The sequence below is a fragment of the Panthera pardus genome, unplaced genomic scaffold (genome assembly GCF_024362965.1).
Source record: "Panthera pardus isolate Hobbes unplaced genomic scaffold, ASM2436296v1 HiC_scaffold_13, whole genome shotgun sequence".
Classification (NCBI taxonomy): Eukaryota; Metazoa; Chordata; class Mammalia; order Carnivora; family Felidae; genus Panthera; species Panthera pardus.
Window position 1 is genome coordinate 136659452 of NW_026526688.1, and position 20974 is coordinate 136680425.

Sequence of the window (20974 nt, forward strand, 5' to 3'; positions counted from 1 at the left end):
ATCTTCAAAAAAACAAAATAGGACTCCAGGGAATTAAAGTTCTTCTCTAGTCAGCTCAAGTTTTGAAGGAAACAGAACTCTGAGAAAGAGAAGTGGAAAAACGAGGCACCTGACCTAGAAAAGTTAGGAGAGGAGGTACAGAAAGAGAGCTTTCAAAACATTGGGGTTGGCATACAAGGGGAAGGTCCCTGTCTAAGAACTTTGCCCATCCCCAAGGCATCCAGACATCACCAGCTTCTTCCTACCCCAACCCAAGAAAAGGACTCTATCTAATCACAATTCTAACAGGCTTTCTCCTTTCCCTGAGCCCCGAGAGCCAATCCTGAACAACAATGGAACCACCACCATCTGCTCCCCATCCCCCCAGCCTTCTGTGTACCAAGCATGCTTTGGCACTCTAGCCTGTCACCTTCTTATTCATTCAAAAACTTATGCTTTCCCAAAAGCTTCAGCAAGAAAACAGAAAATTGGGAAATGCTATTATAAAACCTCCTAGAAGGAGGAGAAAAGGTGAAGAGGGCTTGATTGTCATGACTTATTGGCAGAATAAAGAGCCGATGAAGAGCTTTCTTGATTCCTCTGCCTATGGAGCCAATGACCCACAAACAGATACATAGAGACAAACACACACTGAAAAACTTAAGTTCTCGACTACATATTCTATTTTTTTTTTTTAATTTCTTTTAATGTTTTTATTTATTTTTGAAGGAGAGACAGACAGAGCATGAGCAGGGGAGGAGCAGAGAGAGAGGGAGACATAGTATCCAAAGCAGGCTCCAGGCTCTGAGCTGTCAGCACAGGGCCCGATGTGGGGCTCGAACTCACGAACTGTGAGATCATGACCCGAACCGAAGTCAAACGCTTAACCAACTGAGCCACCCAGGTGCCCCAACTATGTATTCTATTTGTAAAACTTCTCTGTATTATAATCTACCTACTAGCTTGGTTTAGTTTTATGATCATTTTTTGCTAAGAATCTCTGTCTTACATGTAACAATTCTTTTACTTTACAACATTCTTTTTGTTCCAACATTTCTTTAAATTTATTTATTTTAGGTAAGATCCATGACCAATGTGGGGCTTGAACTCACAACCCTGAGATCAAGAGTTGCATGCTCTATGGACTGAGCCAGCCAGGTGCCCTTCTTTTGTTCCATCTTTTATGGATGTGGAGGGAAAGAGGGATGGCTTCTACCTTCTAATAATTAATCAACTGTCATTGGAATCATCTCTTCTTTTTTTCCAAATTCAATAATCAACCTTCACAGGTCTGGTTTGCCACTATATTAATCCTTTTTGCAGGTTTCAGAATTTCTTCTTTACCACACTCAATATAAGCAGTAAACCCAGGCTTTTCTATGCCTTTATATCACTTCAAAAGCACTTAGCATTTGAGCCCTTCACAACCTCATGTCACCTTCTTGCCAACCTTATTTCTAATGTCTGTTCCCTTCTATGAACTTAGCTCACTACCATTGCTGTCCAAGCTATTCCCTCATTCCCCCAGTTTAGAAAGCCCTGTCACCTCAGTTAATCCCAATCCACCTCTACATAACTGGTTCAACACTAACATGTTCACCAAAACACCCTCTCTGACATCCCCCATCCTAAACGATCTCTTTTCATACTACGTTTATGCATTTCTTTACTCGAGGTAATTATATTTATTTTTGTGAAATTCAACACCATCAGCACTGCCTGGTTCCCATTTGCCACATGGACATGTGGATATTGGTGATATCTCCTTAAGTAGGCTAAGGGTTGCCTGAGGGCATCGTTCAGCATATAACCCAGGTACCCAGAAAACACTGGGTAAAGTGTTCATGCAGAGACCAGGATGAGTGATTCAAAGCAGCTTGTCACTGTGTGTTGAACATGCTGGTTCTGCCATGAACTGCAGCATTATTTTCAGTTCTATACTTTCCCTGGCTTTCCATGCCTGATCTCTAAAACTCTGCCTCTGGCCCTTCTGAAGTGGCAAGCCTTTTCCTATCAAGGCTGGCTTTTCTATTCCATTTCCGAGCATCCACCTTGGATAAAGGATCTTGAATGTCAATCTTCTCTTTGATGGCTCACGAATCCAAACAATCAAGATCACTGTTGGTGCGAATGCAAACTGGTGCAGCCACTCTGGAAAACAGGGTGGAGGTTCCTCAAAAAATTAATAATAGAGCTACCCTACAACCCAGCAATTGCACTACTAGGTATTTATCCGAAGGATACAAAAATGCTGATTCTAAGGGGCACTGCACCCCCAATGTTTATAGCAGCACTATCAACAATAGCCAAAGTATGGAAAGAGCCCAAATGTCCATCAACAGATGCATGGATAAAGAAGATGTGGTGTATATATAATGGAATATCACTTGAGTATCAAAAAGAATGAAATCTTGCCGTTTGCAACAATGTGGACAGAACCAAAGTGTATTATGCTAAGCAAAATAAGTCAGAGTAAGACAAATATAGGATTTCACCCATATATGGAATTTAAGGAACACAACAGATGAACATAGGGGAAGGGAAGGAAAAATAAGATAAAAACAGAGAAGGAGGCAAACCATAAGAGACCCTGAAATACAGAGAACAAACAGGGTTGCTGGAGGGGTTGTGGATGGGGGGATGGGCTAAATGGGTGATGGGCACTAAGGAGGGCACTTGTTGGGATGAGCACTGTGTGTTCTATGGAAGTGATGAATCACTGGGTTTTACTCCTAAAACCAATACTACACTGTATTTTGACTAACTTGAATTTAAATAAATAAAATTTTTAAAAAGATTACTTCAAATTCTATTCGGTTTCCTAGGTAATTTAAAACCCAACTAAGAGCATTCGGTCAATGATACTGCACTTTCAATACAACCCCTTGAACAATACAACCAAATCTATGCCAAAGCCCAAGTACTCAAGAGGTTCTCCTCCTTTTAGTTAGTGATCCTTTGCTACACAGTGTGAGAAACTCCATTTATTCTCCAGATGGAGTGGTAACAAGGTTTCAACTTGTTTCAACTGTTTCATCAGCCATCACAGACCAACTCCAAATCAGTGATAAGTGAGGGCGTGTCTGCAGGTTTGTGCTAAGGAGGCTACCCGGTGGTTCAGTGGCAAAGACTTCATCAACCAGAGAGGTCTTCCAGGGCCGTGGGAGGGGTAACAGATAGAGTGGATTTATCAACCCTGTTATTTGGAATAGGATACAATCAAAAGCTTTACTGAAGTAAAGGTACCTTCTATTTTCCTGTTTTCTATATGGCTTATATATCTGTAATAGAAAAAGTTGGCCCTTATTAAATTTAGAGTACTTTCCTGTTAGTGTCTCTCAGTTATCAAGACTAGAAGTACGAAGCTACAAGTAATCAAGACTAGAAGTACTAAGCTACAAGTACTGGAGACAAATTTTTGTTCTCCTGAGAAAAGCAGATGAGAAAATCAACTCCCTTTTTCACCATTATATACCCCAGTAGTTCCCTAGAAACTTACAAAATAACCAATGCTAATGATAAAAGAGGAAGATTTTAACCCCCAGATATAAATGTTAGTCATGAAATTAACCACGTGTTTACAACTGTTTTGAAGCATAAATGAAGGGAAGTATGGACACTGTTGTAATCAATTCTCAGTCAACACTGCAGAGAAACTAACAGGCATTTAGAATTAACAGGCAGAGTTTCAGTTTAACTAACATTTTAACATCCCATTCAGTATACTGTTAACCCATCTCTTCTTGGCTGATGGACCCCATTAACTTTGTTGATTTGGACATAACTCGTTTGATTAAACAAGAAATCCCACAACAGAGAAGCATCTATAAAACTTCATTGTCAAATAAGCCATCAAATCAATTATAATGTCAACATTATGGCTTGGCATTTATGTATAGTATCTTTTATTATAATTCTAAATGTTCTTAATAGATTTCATTTCTTTAAAAATTCTGGTGATGATTTGAAATTGAAATGTTATGTGTTTCCTAAGATGCGACGAAGCCAACTTTCAGCAGGGAGTTTCCATTTGTGGAAGAGTTACCTCAACCTTCCAAGGGAGAATGAGAAGGCATGGATTGACCAGAGGAGCAGGTAAGGAAGGTATAGTTTAGGCAGGGAGTTGTGGCAAGCGATTCTGAATAGGAAAGACAAATTGGGCTTTCTTTTCAGTCTGCCCTGACTACTTAAATGATCTGAAGGAGTCACTTGACCTCCTTCACCCATTGTTTTCTCATCAGTTAAGAGAGAATTACCAAGACCTCCCTCATGTAAATAATTTTGCACAATGGAGCCATTGTTTAATAAATGGTGGTGATTCTTATTATTATTGACAGGATTTTGTCTATAAAGTAGAAACAAAATGGAGAAGCTTTGTAGTTTTGACTAGGGTTTTCTCTGGGGGGGGGGGGTGTTAGGTGGGGAGATTAGTTTGGGGAACACTTCTAGAGTGACAAGCTGGATTTTAGATTTGATAGGTACCTGATGAGATGTCTGCTCCTCCCAATGTCACAGAGAACTTCTCTAAACAGAGAATGTCTTCTCAAGTTGACTATCCAGTCACCTGATCCAGCTATCTTCTCACTCTCAAAGAATCCCTGAGTCTCATTCTCATCTGACTTTTTCAAACCTCCACAATTCTGAGATGCAGGTACTCTCCCAATCCACTGAGGAGTTTAGGACTAAGAGAGCCAAAGCACCAACAAGATGGCCAACAGCTAAACAGTGCTGGGGATAGAAAGATTTAAAACCTGCTTTTAAATTTGTGTTTAAAAGCAAAACTCATTTCATAGAAAATAGGGATTGGGCACAGGGCACGTCACCTACTTTGTTCCTGCTACGTGACAAGAAAACAATCTGCAAAATAAGAGAGTATGTTTTATGAGCTTCCTAACTGCTTTCTTAAGTTAGGAGCCTTCCTTTCTGTGATTTAGGGCTTATATCACTCTCCTCCCACCCATCACTTTACAATGCAATGAAAGCCATTAGTCTGATCTGACTTTTTACTTTCTTTCCTGCCAGAACCACTCCTTCCTGCTTACTCACGGTTGGCCAGAATTAAATGTTAAGTCATCTCCTTTCCGGAGGTTAGAGTACATAGTTGTACACAAGTCTCCAATCCATTCTAAAATAAAGCTCCCTCCAAAACAGCATATTTTCATCAGATTATGAGGCAAAGTTTGCAGAAAGAGTCCCTTGTCTACTTCTACCTTTCCTTAAGGAGCAAGCTTCCTCTCCCACTATCCAGTGTTCTCTGCTCACCCTGTTGTTCACGTGCCTTACCTCACTTTCTGTCCTTCCCCACACCAGCCACACCACCCAAAACTGGAAATCAAGTTCTGCTCACTCAAGGGCCTATTTGTTAGAAAACTAAGATAAATTATGCTAATGATATTGGGTACCAATAGAAAAACACATTATTCTCTAAGAGCAGTGCTTTGCAAAGGAGAGGACAGAGGTTAGGAGACAGGAGAGGACTTTGCCCCCTGGGGACATTTGTCAGTGTCTGGAGACACACTGGTTGTCACATTAGGGGGTACACTACTATCATCTAGTGGGTAGAGACCAGGGATACTGCTAAGCATCTTACAATGCATTTACTCCCATGACAAAGGATTATTCAACCCAAAATGTCAGTAGTGCTGAGGCTGAGAATCCCAGCTCCAAAAGGTAATATATTTCGATTCCCATTGGTTTAAATGTCAACAACTCCAAGCATTGGACAGACTGAATGAAGATGTACTTTGGAGCAGGTAGGTAACCATCAATCACACCCCTGAGACAAATTTTTATTTTCTATTATAAAACTACTTCCACCCATCAGACTAAAGACTCTAGTTGAGCAATTCTTAATATTCTTAATATCTTATTGGTTGGGTTTTTTAAATTTTTATGCTTAAAATATAAGTTTAACAAAAAATTTTTGAGTTCAACAAAGAAAAAAGAGACTTATTGTCATATTTGCTTCAGGTATTCTTTTTTTTGTTTAAGGAAGGTAAATTTTTCTTAATGTTTATTTATTTTTAAAAGAGAGCACGCAGGGGAGAGACAGAAAGAGGGGGACAGAATCCAAAGCGAGCTCTGCACTGACAGTGGTGAGCCTGATGTGGGGCTTGAACTCATGAACCCCATGATCATGACCTGAGCTGAAGTCGGACGCTCAACCGAGTGAGCCACCCAGGCGTCCCTTCAGATATTCTTTAAAGAAAACAATTAGAGATACAGTTAAAGCCCATCTCCCCACCTTTTCTCCTCCCTCCTAGAAGATAAACACTAACCTATAGTACATTTCATTTCCACATATATCTTACACTTATCTACATATATCTACATAATTATATGGTATCTGCGTATAGTAATAATTTTAAATAAATGTTACACCATACATTTTATTTTCGCTTAACATTAAGATGTACATACTTTGTTCTCTTCATGTAAATCCAGTTAGTTCATTTGAACTAGCTCACATATTAATTCTCCTCCTGATGAGTGACAGGATTCTTGCCCTAGTTTCACTATTGGTATCCATTTGACGCATGTCTCCTAATACATACATGCTGAGAGTTTGGGTGGGTTTGATATCTTAGGAAAAGTGGAATTAAGGGGCTACCGTGTAATGGGTCTTCAGCTGTGCCAAATTGCTCTCCTAAGTGGTTGATTAAATTTCATTATATTGCTTAGAAATACAGAGGACTAATCTGACGGTTTACAAACAAATAAACAAGCAAAAGAATTAAACCTTGTCTTCCACAGAGCTATATTAAGCTGTGAGGATAAAAATGCAAGGTATGCAAGCGAAATTTTTCAGAATCACCTGCTATTAAGAACTGCTATTTTGTTCCAAGAACAAAAATTATACTCCATCTGTCCAATAAGCCATATCAATAAATAAATAAACAAACAAGTTCGTGGGCCATGACTGAATCTCAATTCAAATAAATCAATTATAAAAACATTTTGCAACTGTTAGGGGAATTTATATATGGACTGTATATTAGATGATATTAAAAAATTAGGTTTGAATTAAAGGGATAATAGCACTGATTATTCTTTAATCCTTTTTTAAAAACACATGAAAAGGGGTGCCTGGGTGGCTCAGTCGGTTAAGCACGGGACTTCAGCCCAGGTCATGATCGTGTGTTTTGTGGGTACAAGTCCCGCATCAGGCTCTGTGCTGAGAGCTCAGATTCTGTGTCTCCCTCTTTCTCTGCCCTCCCTTGCTCATGCTCTGTCTTTCTTTCTCAAAAATAAACATTTAAAAAAATTTTTAATTTAAAAATGCATGAAAGGATATGAAATTTTATACTGCATTGAATATTTTAGCAGAAAGTAAGAAGGCATAGATAAATTAGGTGTGGCAAAATCTCGACAAATATTGCCTATATTGGCTTCAATATACTATTTCTCTACCTTTGTGTATGTTTGAAAATTATCATCATCTTCATCACCACCATCAGGCACAAGATTTATGAATAGAGGCAGACTAATAAAAGCATTTGGCCGTGATAAGGAAAAATCTCATGCTATAATCCTTCCATATCCCATAAATGGATTATTTTTCTCTCTACAAGTAGCTAGACAAGTTCCAATATTTTATCAGCAAGATAACCCCTTTAAATGCATTATACTCTATATCCTTGAGGACTTGTACTCAGGGAGTTTATACCAAGACAATACTAGTTGACAATTAGTTGATGTAAACAGACTATCAAAAACAGCCTGCCCGAAGCAAAAATGAGTATGGAAAATGATACTCAAATTTCTGTCACAGAATATTATCCCACATTTTCTATAAATTCAAGGTATTGAATTTATAATATCTTTATTATAAATTACAATAAAGATAAATATAGTAAATAAAAATCTTTATTGAATTTACAATATCTTTATCTTGTGAATTTATTAAATTCACAATATTGATGTGACCTATATTGTACCAGCATCACCATGGTTGATCAAGTCTCACAGAAAGAATTCCAAGAGTAAAATCAGTGGAAATGTTAAGCAGCCTGAATTCTCTCTGAATAGGTATAACATGAGAAGTTTCTCCACAGCATTTTGTCCTTTGTGTGTGTTTGGGTGGAGGAAGAGATGGGCTCTGGGGGTAAGACGCACAGGGCAGGAGAGAAATTCAGCACGGGGCTTCACTAACAACAGGCCATGTGACCACAGATCCCTGTGTGTGATGCCTCCTGAAGTGGGGCAAAGGGGAGGACTGAGGAGATGGCATGCATCTGGCATGCAGATAACGCTAAGTCAGGCCAGCGCCACATTCTAGAAAACAGTGCCAAAATGACTGAACCATAGCCTCTATTTATTGGTTTTGTTTGAGACACTCCAGGCCAAGGGCAAATTCGGGCCTTTCATCCTGCCTGTTGACCTATGGTGGGTAATTGTTCAAAATGTCCTAGTAATATAATGCAATGTACAGTGGAATTCATCTTGAGTCATGAAAATGGCATAATGAATCACAATGATTACAAGTGCAATCCTAATTACTATTTGAAATCTATTGCACAAGAAGTCTTCCAAATCAGTTAGGCACCCAAGGGTGAGGTTGGGGGCTTTTTTTTTTTTTTTAAATAAATATAGCATAAAACTACAGTTTCATTGTTTTATTTGGGGTGGTTTTTTTTGTTTGTTTGTTTTGAGAGAGAGGGGAGATGTGCAAGTGAGAGGGGGACAGAGAGAAAGAGAATCGCACCTGGGGCAGAGAGAGAGAGAGAGAGAGAGAAAAGCAGGGCTCATGATCAACCCAAGCCAGGCTCAAGCTCACCCACCGTGGGACTCAAACTCACAAACCGTGAGATCATGACCTGAGCTGAAGTCAGATGCTTAATGACTGAGCCACCCAGGCACCCAAGGTTGGTGGCTCTTATTAATAGTCGATGGTCCTTTGCACTATTTACAACAAAGTAAAATAAAAGTTGATACTATCTCCATCAGACCATGTACCTGGGTCTGAGAAGATGCATTTGTCCTAAGGCTAGAGAGATAAAGCACAGCTGATGCAGAGAAGCAAAGGACCCAATAGCCTTCTTGTCTCTTGTTTTAGCCTCCCCAGCATATGAGCCCTCAGGAAACAAAAACTAGGGTAGAGGGGACTTCTACATTCTCCACTGAGTCAGGATGCTCAGAATAACACAGTTACTTGAAGGGGGGGGGGGAGAAATATTTACCTTCATGGTTGTATTAACAATGAGGAAAAGTCCTTAAAACTGGAAGAAGGTGCAATAACAGAGCTTCTTAAAGAGCTCTTGCTCATGATCATATCTGAAGCTCCATCAATAAATGAGACAGATGTTTAACAGAAGATACAGCAGAATATGGCTAAAGACAGAAGAGGATAATTTAACCACAAAGGTAATATTTCTCTAGGTTCAGCTTTTAGCTGTCTTACTAATAAAGGCACAGGAGAAATACACTGAAAAAGGGGTCTCACTGGAAAGAGAGACTTAAAAAGTATTTCCAAAAATGTGCTTCGGGGCACCTGGACAGCTCAGTCGGTTAAGCCTCGACTTTGGCTCAGGTCAGGAGCTCATGGTTCATGAGTTCGAGCGCTGCATCGGGCTCTGTGCAGACAGTGCAGAGCCTGCTTCAGATCCCCGGTTTCCCTCTCTCTCTGCCCCCTTCTCCCCGGCCCTCTCTCAAAAATAAACATTTTTTTTTTTAATGTGCTTCATTAAGTAAAAGAGCAGCAGAGTGAATTTTGGGTGCAGAAAATAAACATAACTATTTTTCCTGTTTAGCAATTCTCTCCCTCTCAGTTTCGTAAACCTGTCATCAGCACTATATCATTCAGACATCACATCCGCACTCTTGGGGCTCTTGGTCTGCCTGTGACCCTTGCCTCAACTTTGACCGACTCAACGCTGACTCGGGCTACTGTTGGCTGCAGTACAGAGACATGATGCTCCGAAGGCAGAAGATTGCACCAGCCAGGCACACAAGTGCTCAGTGTGTGTGTTTCATCACCCTTGGCCAGTCTATCTAGGATTAAGATATTACCTCTTGCTGACTCCAAACAGCAGGATGTATCAATAGGGCACACACCCTCTAACAGGGCTACCCAAGCAGGATGTAAATCAGAATGGGAATGGAGGTGCATACCATGCACACTTGTGGGATTAACAGAGACGAAAGCAGGATATATCAGAGCCTAAATTAGATCCCACGTTGTCCTTTGCTTATACACCTACTTTAGCATTTATCACAGTGACCGGTCGGATACCTGTCTCCCCACAGGAACCTTATCTGCATCATCTTTGGATTCCCCACCAACCTTACAGATATCAAACACTCATAACTGCAACAGTCACTCCCAATTTCATGGCTAAAAGGAAAGACGGCTACTCTGAATGAAAGAAGAAAATTTGGTAGTCTTCAGCCATACTCTAAGCCATTATGATTTCTGTTTTCTCCTCTTGTTCGCTTCTATTCTTTCCTGGTGGTACCATGGAAAAGACAGATGTGTGACAAAAAAAAAAAAAAAAATTCAACAAGTGACAATATTCACTTCTATTTAGGCTAAAAAGTGCTAAGGAAACCCTCACCTAGAGATTTTAATCCTCTTAACCTACCAAATTGAAACACCTTGTGCCCTTTTAAATTCATGGCCCAACACATGCACCACCAATACCCCAATCTCTAGGGCTCTACAGAATTTCACTCAAGATCAGTGACAGCCCAGGGGCGCCTGGCTGGCTCAGTCGATTAACATCTGATTCTTGACCTCGGCTCGGGTCATGATCTCACAGTTCTTAAGTTCAAGCCCCACATTGGGCTCCACGCTGGCAGCCTGGAGCCTGCTTGGCATTCTATCTCTCCCTCTCTCTCTGCCCCTCCCCTGCTCTCTCTCTCTCTCTCAAAACAAATAAACTAACAACAACAAAAAAAAATCAGTGACAGCCCAAAGTCTCACCAAGTACAACAGAAAAACCAGCAATAAAGTTTGTTGTCTCCTTAAATCATAAGGAGTACGTAATCATAACGTACATTTTTAAATGTACCCAGAAACATAAAATATTAGTAGATCTGCTATGTCCAAGAGAAGGTACCTGGCAATAAAAAGGGGATTGTGTAGCACCAAAAATATCTAATTTTGGTAAAATGTTACTGATGATAATACTTGGTGTCCAAGTATACACCTTGAAGGTCTACTAGCTGCTTCAATCATTTGAACATAACAATCCATTTACACAAAATGAGCCAATGTTTTCACTCAAATACTTTATTTCCAAAATGCACTGTGGTATACCATTTCTACAATTTCTCCTAGACGAGCCTCTGGAAGATAAGTTCCTTCTAGTGAAGTGCTTAACACTTTGGTCATCTTTTATCCTAAATTAGATAGGCACAAAATTGTTTGCACATTATTTTTGAAAAATACACGAAGGCTTAGTCTTTTAATTAAATCAAGTACCTAATTTCGTAGTCATCCTTTCCATAGAATTCTACTCTCCTATGATCCCCCGTGTCTTAACCAATTCTTAAAATTCTTACCCTAAAAGTGAAAAAGTTTGTTGGAACAAAAGCAAAGCAGTAATGGATACACGAGTGAGCTCAGCTGACTTGTCAGCTCACTTCTAACAAAAATTAAACAAGTTTCTTTACTGTAGGACATTTCTGAGCCTTTGTTACTGTATAATATTACTTTCCAAAAGTAAGGTATAGCATGTGGTGATTCCCAAACTTATTTCATGGGACCGTTATTATTTATTTCATGTATTATCAATCAGTCGTTAGCAGGAAAGGGTATTTTGAGGAACATTTTTGAGAACCGCAAGTTAGACTACAGTGCTAATAAAACCTCAAAAATAGGTTTAACTCCAAAGGAGTCCAATTAGCATTATTTTTTCAAAACATTGACTGCATCTTGAAAACTATAGGCAGACATCTTCAAATGTGTGCCTTTAGAAGTAAGAACACATAGATGAACTAGCACATTATTACCACCTTTCCAGTGAAAACTCATTCAAAACTCAGGCAACTGCTATTTTGCATAAAGAACAAAATTATGACTGATCCTAGGCCTATAGAATGCACTGCTCTCTGCATATTTCAAGTTCAAATTTGGTAGATGTAAATTTTTATAGTGTGGATATGTTAGCCATCATAACTGAAAAAGGAGACTTACCAACAGAAGCTGAGTTTTTAAGGACCGACTCCTTTGAGACTCCCTTTTCAATGCGTATTGTGGCCCACTGTTCAAAAATAAGTAGTGTTGTTAATTTAAACTGTTCCATAGACACAATGTAAAATACTCAAACCATGCTTATACAGAAGTGAAATTAAACATTATGCCCAGGACTATCTGAATTAAAGAGATACCTCAGTAAATCTCAGAAGTAGCAATATTCAAAGTCTCAAGTATACTCTTTTATATTAGTTACTGATCATGCCCTATTTACCCTATATAAACCCTATTTAAACCCCTCACACACACCTGGTACCCCAATAAACTACTCCTTGAAAGAGTCATGAAGCATGTCAGGCAAGAGCTCAGGTTATGGCATCAACACTGAGTTCAGGGGCGCCTGGGTGGCTCAGTCGGTTAAGTGTCCAACTTTGGCTCAAGTCATGATCTCACGGGTTCGAACCCCGTATCGGGCTCTGTGCTGACAGCTCAGAGCCTGGAGCTGCTTCGGATTCTGTGTCTCCCTCTCTCTCTGCCCTTCCCCTGCTCGTGCTCTCTCTCTCTCTCTCTCTCTCAAAAATAAATAAACGTTAAAAAAAATTAAAAAGACTAAGTTTAAAGTTACTTAATCCCTCTAGGCCTCCATTTCCTCATCGGTAAAATGAGGATAATAGTTCCTATCCCATATGGATGCTATGAGGATTAATTGAAAGATGGGGCCCAAAAAATAACTATATTTTCATAACAAATTAGGCATTCAGGGGCAAGACACATTCAAACAGACCTAATTGCCTATGTCAGAAATAGGCTTAAGATTTGGAGAGCTTGGGGTGCCTGGGTGGCTCAGTCAGTTGAGTGGCCGACTCCAGCTCAAGTCATGATCTCTCGGTCCGTGAGTTCGAGCCCCGCGTCGGGCTCTGTGCTGACTGCTCAGAGCCTGGAGCCTGTTTCAGATTCTGTGCCTCCCTCTCTCTCTGCCCCTCCCCCGTTCATGCTCTGTCTCTCTCTGTCTCAAAAATAAATAAACATTAAAAAAAAATTTTTTTTTTAAATAGACTTGGAGAGCTGGATAGGGTGCCTGGGTGGCTCTGGGTTTCAGCTCTAGTCACGATCTCACAGTATGTGGATTTGAGCCACACATTAGGCTCCACACTGACAGCAGGGAGCCTGCTTGGGATTCTCTCTCTCTTTCTCTTTCTGCCCCTCCCCTGCTTGCACACTCTCCCTAAGTAAATAAATATTAAAAAAAAAAAAAAAAAAAAAGACGTGGGGAGCCAGAAAGGAATTAGTGAAATTGCTAACAAAGGAAACCACCTGCCGACCTGTCACTTGCTTCTGTGGGGATGGACAGGGAAAATGTTATGAATATGAGGAACCACACATCTGTGAGAATTTAAGAACGGGGAAAATCAATTCCCATTTAAAAAAAATTTTTTTTAATGTTTGTTTATTTTTCACACACACACACACACACACACACACACACAGTATGAGCAGGGGAGGGGCAGAGAGAGCCAAAGACACAGAATCTGAAGCAGGATCCAGGCTCTGAGCTGTCAGCACAGAGCCCATTGTGGGGCTTAAAGCCACGAGCTATGGGATCATAACCTGAGCCGAAGCTGGACACAACCGACTGAGCCATCCAGGCATCCCAATTCTCATTTTGTTTTGAATGTACATGGAAGTATAAAGAAATACACCAAGATGTGACTTGTTATTTGCTTCTTTATGCGCTTTTTTACGCATTTCCAAAATTATCAACCATTAACAATAGTTCAAAAACCACAAATGAACTAACTTTGTTGACAGCATCCTGGAAAATCCCTATGACTATTTTTCTACTTTAGAAAGGGAACAAATAAAATATTATTTAAATGATTACAATGGTGATTACAATTCCAGAAGCTAACATTGTCAAAGGTGACGGGGGAGTGGGAGGAGGAAGGGTGAAATTAGAGGTGAAAGGCATTGTGATCGTTATAATTAGGACTTAAGTGCCCTTGAAGGAGCAAAAAGAATTTATCAAAAACCTAGTGGCAAAAAACAGGTATTTCTAGGCTCACAAGGAATTAAACAAATTTTTAAAAATTCAAATCAATAAGAAAATGACGGATAGAGACTAAATGACCTAAAACCTATACCTGAAGGTCATGAAGTAGGGCATGATCTGACTACGTCAGGACCCCTGCACAACATCCCAAAGAGCCAAGTAGGAACATGCTATTTGTGCTTAGAGAACAGCCTATAAATAGAGACTTAATCTTCTGGGCTTCAAGTGGCAAGTCACAAATGATAATCAGACTCAATCTTAATCTGATTGCAGCCTTTTCCCTTCCTTGCTGATTTGGTGTAGGAGTTCTCAAACTCTAGATATACCTCCCATGTCTTCTCAATAGAAGGAAAGGTTTATTTCCATAGTTTTTCCACTTTAAAGCTTTAGCCCCTGTTATCATTTATAAGTAGCAATATGATTTTATATTTTATATAAATGATAATTACCTTAGATTAAGACAATTATTCCATGCTTATTTTATGGAAAATATTGATATTTTGAGGCTGTTATGGGCTGATTTTGTGTCTCCCCCAAAATTCATATGTTGAAGCCCTAACTCCCCGGTATCTCAGAATATGGCTGTATTTTGAGATAGGACCTTTTAAAAAAGGTGACAAAGTTAAAAAATGAGGCCTTTAGGGTGGGCCGTACTCCAATATGATTGGTGTCCTCATAAGAAGAGGAAATTTGAACACACAGACACCAGGGATTTGCACACAGAGAGGAAAGGCCATATGAGGACACAGAACGCAGCCATCTGCAAGTCAAGGAGAGAGGGAGGCCTCAGAAGAAACCAAACCTGCCAACAACAGTTTCATTTTGAACTTCAAGCCTCTAGAACTGTCAGAAAATAAATTTCTGTTGTTTAAGCCCCCCAGTCTGTGGTACTTTGTTATGGCCGCCAGAGCGAACGAATACAGGGGCGTGCTTCATACAGCATGATGTACTACAAAGAGCTCCATGTTCTGTCACAAGTATCAGAATGCATAACCTCTCCTGAAATGGTCACGCCAAAGGTCTGTCCTACAAAATGCAGTCACAAATTTTCAGGTGGAAGAAGTCATTTAATGTCAAAGGAAATTTGCACTAGAAAACCATTTTCTTCTTTGGGCTTACTCTCCAACAAAAGTGAAAAGCGCTAACTCTTTGCAGCCAGACACATATGCATACGAATCGCAGTTGTGTGCTCCTGGCTGCACTCCGCTCGGATGAAAGGTTGTCACCTCTTGGGACCCCAATTTCATCATCCCTACACCAGGGACAATACCAAGATAAAAGAGTAAGGAAGATAATCTTTCCAATGACCACCACCCAGTAGGCCTCAAAGTAGAAAACACTGGCTTCCTCCTCCCACTTCACGCCCCACAATTTATTTAGCTTCCAAAATGATCACTTTTTCGCAAACCACCCAGTGCATTTCCCACAAAACAGCTACTCCACTTCCACCATGCCAAATGATCAAGTAAGCCCGAAGACAGAGGTTGGAATATCTCTTCAGAGGTTCCCAACCTCTTATAGTGGTTATCTCAAAACACATCTGCCTCTTGCCCACAGGATGATGCTGAAGTATGATAGTAGTTTCTAATCTCCATGGCTACTCCCATCTCACTTCTCCCTACAAAGAAAGGTTGAAAGACACTGCCTTCAAATCAGGTTCTCACTCTACTCAGTTTTAAAACTCCTCTTGGGGAGCAAAAGGTAGCTGTCTCTAACTCACCAAAAAAAGAAAAACAGGTTAAGTCTGAGTTTTAAAGCTTAGATCAAAAGCTTGCAAAAATGATACTGTCATCTAGACAATTACAACTTTTAGTTTTCACACTAAAAAGACATTTAAAGATTAACTAAAAGAGAAACTAAAGATTAACTAAAAAGAGAAAAGGAGAGGATGAAAATGTATACAATTACATAAAAATTCAAAATATTAGGTTTATGCAGGTAACAGCAGGCCACTGTCTGTAGCCTAATAAAACAGTTTGCTTGACAAATCTGTCATCTTGGCAGAGCAAGAACTCAGGCTCTAGATTCAAATTAAAATCCTAATTCTACTACGAACAGCTGTATGCCACTATCTGGACAAATTAACTCTCTGAACCTCCATTCCCCAATCTATCAGTGGGAGTAATATAGACTATGTCAGAGAGTTGTGCATTTAAGCACAATGCCTTGGTAGCTTTTCTTTATTATTACTTTCTGTCATAAACAGCCATGGCCTTCTAGCACATTTATTGTATTTCTAACACCAGGAATAACACCTGAATATCATATTAACAGAGGTGTTATAAACCATCCTACGTGACATTTATTGACATGTCTTTTGAAAAGATGAAAAGCTAATTGGTGGATGGAGGAAAGTGTAAAGGGGAAGAAAAATAATTAAGACAAAAGGTAGGGTGACTGGCTAGCTCAGTGTATAGAGCATGCAACTCTCAATCTTCAGGTCGAGTAGGCAGAAAGCCTACTTAAAAAATATATTTTTAATAAAATAAAATAAAAGGCAAGAATAGTCTGCTCTGAGTATGGATGCTAACTCATTAAAGATCTGAAGATGGGTTAAATCTCAAGCCACATAGGAGCAAAGACAAACAAAAAATAAAAACAAGACCAAAGAGTGTTTCCATTCAAACTCCACTGAGATTTGAGCACCTACTGTGTATCGTGCTTTCCCTGACCTCTCCTCATTTCATGCACACGGTACAGTAACTCTCGGAGGCATTCTCCTATACCCCCCAGTAGAAACTAAGGGTGAGATGTTAAGTGACCTGCCCAAGGTCACAAGGCCAGAAATTTGGAGGAATCTGTTTATCCTTCCATCTTATTTCTCAAAAGCTGAGGGAAAAATTAGCCCCCTAGACATTCATTATCTGTCCATTGACTGTATTACCTGGTTAGATTAGATAATTTACATACCATTGCCCTACCTTCTTCTCCACCAATGCTTATACTCTCTTCCCAGACTTTATTTCCCTCTAATCATGAGCCTTAGGCCAACAAATAGCAATCCTCACCCCCCCTTACCCCCATCGATTTCTGTGGTTGAAAACAGCACTTAATCCATACTCTGTGGTTGAAAACAGCATTAAATCCATGCTCCTATTTAATATACATGAAAACTTCACACACGCACCCTCCAGAATTTCTGATACACCACCCTACAATCCAGATGGACTACCCTCTACACATCCCCACCCAAAAGTTTTACTTTTCATAGTTTGAATTGCTAAAAACAATTTTCCCAATATAAAGTTGTAATAATGCCATCTATACTCCTTAGAAATGATTATATACCCCTTGAAAATCACTGGTTCAGAGAAAGATACAACCAAATCCGTTGAAAACAAAGTGCAATGAGTAACTGAAGGGTTGGGCTTTGCATAGAATCTACAAAAAGACAGCATTTGTCCAGACCTAAAGATGTCCTAATACTAAGCAAACAGCACAAGTTTTAAGGGAATTATCCCTACGGTCAGGAAAAGCAATTCGCTATACTACCCGCCGCCTAAAAGAAATGTCTTTGAAACATCTAAGGCTGTTCTGGCTGAAGGATGAGAAACCCTGGGTCACCATTTCCCTCCCCCGTGCCTAAAGCAGACATCATTATGGGATCACAGCTCCTTCCTGATGAGCCCAGAGGCTCCCAACCACAGGCACTCCGAGCAACTACTGTCAGAGCTGGCCCACAAAATGAATCTCCATTCTAATTACATATATGCCAAGCATCACTCTGACCCAAAAGCTTACTCTCAGCAAAAACGGAAGTTCCTTATGCTGCCATCTACCTGGTTTCCAAGCTAAGTGGTCTATCTCCCACTAACCAAGCAGTGTATCTCTGAAAAGTCTCTTCAACTCTAGATGGACAAAAATTAAAACTTGAGGCCCCACCTAATTGATGGTCAGACTCTAAGCTGGATATATCCCTTCCAAGTATAGAAGTTATTTGCCAGGTTGACAGCAACTAGCTGGCCTCTCTCCTTGACAACTCTTCAGTCATACATTGAATTATTAAAGCAAGACCAACAGGAGTCAGCCGCTGAAAACCAGTGTGTGCAATTTACCTTCACTCCAATGTCACTTGGGGTATAAACTCCAAAAGACACTGCTGTATGGGAGAACAATTCAACCATTTCAGAGTTCTGAGAAAGAGTTCTGAACACCAGCCAAAGAGGATCATCTGCTATGGGGAAAGTATTTGAAGAAGATCTAGCAGTAAGAGGCAGCCTGAGAAGTTCACAGCACAGTGTGACCAAGTTCGGAGCGTGAAGTCAATACAAAAGGTTCAAAACTGCAATATCTCCCAAGCAAAAACAAAAGACCTTTGAACCCATGAGAGCTGAGGATGAAGAATCAAATATGACTTCAAAGACTAGATAGAAAAATAACCACGAGAAAGAAAGTGCAACAAAAATCTGGGGCAAAACAGGAGATTAGCAGGTAGAAGAGAGTCTCAGGAGTTTAGTAGGTGAGAGATTAGCAGGTAATCTCCAGGTGGGAGATTAGCAGTTTACAGATGTGTATCTGGGAGCCACCCTACTCACTGAGAGAGAAGAGCAAATAAAGCCAAGTTCTGGGGGTAGACGGAAAAGAAGGGCAGAAAAATGAGAACCCATATTAGAAGGTACCAGAGAAGTTAGAGAAACCAGGATGCTAGAGTCTAAATAATAATAATATTCTTTTAATAGCAGCAAACATTGATATAGTACCTAACACCCCACAGGCACCTTTCTAAAATGCTTGACGTTTAGGTCAGTTAAACAACCCTATGCAAATAGGTGTTAAATTGTTATTCCTATTTTACAGATGAGGAAAAGGAAGCACAAGAAGTAGGTGACTTCCCTGAGGTCACATATTGAGAAGCAGAACTGGGATTTTGGAACCAAATCTAAGCAAACCTGTATCTAGAGTCCATCCTCCTAAATCACTAGACCACAAGTCCTCTCCTCAGTTAAGACTCCTGTCTCCACTTAACTCAAACAAACCGCTGAACTTAGCTCTAAGTCTCAGTTTCCTTGCCTGTAAAAGGGGGATAACATTGGCCCTCCCTACCTTCCAAGGCTTTGGGGAGCGTCTGATGAAAGAGCAAATGGGAAAGCCCTGTGTAATTTAATTAAACTTTGTGTAACGGTGAGCTGCTGTTCCCTACCAGGCTCACGTCCATCTAACTTACCAGCTTTCTTAGCAGAATTTGGAAACAGGAGTGTAGAGAGAACAGAGATCAAAGAATATAAACTTACGATGACATTTCAAGTGCTTTTGGTTAGATAAAATTTCCATGACTCCATTAAAACATAATCAGATTTCTCACTACCGCCCCGCAATTGCTTTCTTATCTTGAACATAAACTAGAACAGGATGCCTTTCTGGACAGCATGCCTTAGTACACGAAAAGGACCTCTGAAACCTGGGGCTGTAAAAACTAAGGAGAGTGAAGGGACAAGGGCACTACATCATGGATGTAAAAGAATCGATGATATAAAAGACGGCTGCACTGTTATTCTAATCAGTAATGATAATAACAACAACAACAACAACAACAACAATAATAGCAGTGGGTGAGGATGGCTCTGCATTCAACTAGGGGAACAACACGGTGGTCCCATGGTCTCAGCCCGGATCCCTTCACTCTGAAGGAGTAGCCAGGATGCTGTCTGGGCGCTACTGAGGGGGATAAACTGAAACGCACAGCCCTCGGGACCGCTGACCTTCGGAACTGGTCCCCTCGCATCAACTCGGCTCTCAACAGCTCTACTAGCGGCCACCACTGCCCCAAGTTCTCTCTCCCTAAAGCCCTCAAACGGTGCTGGGGCGCCGCCTTCCCCCCCCCCCCCCCCCGCCCCAGCACTCACCTCTAAAGTTTTCACCAAGATCTTCATGTACATCTCAGAGATGCCCAAAGACACCCCGAAGGCCGAAGGCAGGAGGATGAGGCAGATCACCAGCGTCAGCCAGGTGGAAAGGATCTTCCCGGCCAGCTCTGCGCCCTCCATGGCTCGGCGCACCCTCTCCGAAGGAGTCCACGGGAGACAGCTGTCCCTGTCCCCAGGCAGTGGGGCAGCAGCTCCGGGAGCGGAGGCGCGGAGCCGGGCTCCGGAGAGTCAGAGCCGCCGCCTCCTGGCACTCACCTCTGCGGGGAAAGAAAAAAAAAAGGAAGGAAAAAACTTTCAGAACGACGGCAATTTCCTTCCTTCCCTTTCGGGCTCCTCCCGGCCCGGCCGGTTAACTCTTTCTCCGCTGGAGGCCCAGGCCAGCGCCGAAACCACAGCAGCGGGCACAAACCTGGTCGTGCCGGCCAGAGGACGGGAGCTGGGGGGTGAGCGAAGTGACACGGCGGCGCGGGCAGGACAGAGCAGTCGGGAACGCGCCCCACCCTTGTGCCTAATTTCCTCTGGGTGGCGATTACGACGACTCAACGGCTGACTCACAGAGGCCCTCCCGGAGGCCCTCCCCGAGCGCGGATCCCTGCGGGCGCACCGCACCACTGCACACCGGCCACTTCCACAGCCGTGCGGAAAGGGCCCCAGGCCGAGCACCGTGCCGGAGGCAGGCTGCGCTTCCGCGCCCGGCGCCCTATTTCTGCGCCCTGCCCGCGCCCCACCTCCCCCGCCACCCAACGGGGAGCTTCCAGGCGGGAATCTGCACCGCCAGCGCCGCAGCCTCCCGGGAGGCCTCCCTTCTTCCCCGCGCCCCGCCTCCCCCAGCACGCCTAGCCAAGGTCCTTTAGGGAGCAGAGTTTTCTGCAAAATGTTCGCATTTCTTCACCTCCAGAATGAACTACTGACGCACCCGGGACTCTTGAGAAGGTCACGTTTGTG

The 20974-nt window shown here is 41.5% G+C and overlaps 1 protein-coding gene across 3 annotated transcripts in view; it reads right to left on the reverse strand.

Moving 5' to 3' along the window:
- Positions 1-20764, reverse strand: part of GPAT3 (glycerol-3-phosphate acyltransferase 3) — a 61990-nt gene extending 41226 nt beyond the window's left edge. The window contains exons 1-3 of one of the 3 annotated variants that reach the window (XM_053901422.1): positions 20439-20764; positions 20009-20286; positions 12116-12182 (exon numbers count right to left, since the gene is read on the reverse strand). In XM_053901422.1, coding sequence (XP_053757397.1) covers positions 12116-12182; positions 20009-20149 — 208 coding nt within the window. In that variant the 5' untranslated portion in view covers positions 20150-20286; positions 20439-20764. The remainder of the gene's footprint in view (positions 1-12115; positions 12183-20008; positions 20287-20438) is intronic. The other 2 variants (XM_053901421.1, XM_053901420.1) reach the window with 2 other exon arrangements.
- Between the last annotated feature and the right edge of the window lie 210 nt (positions 20765-20974).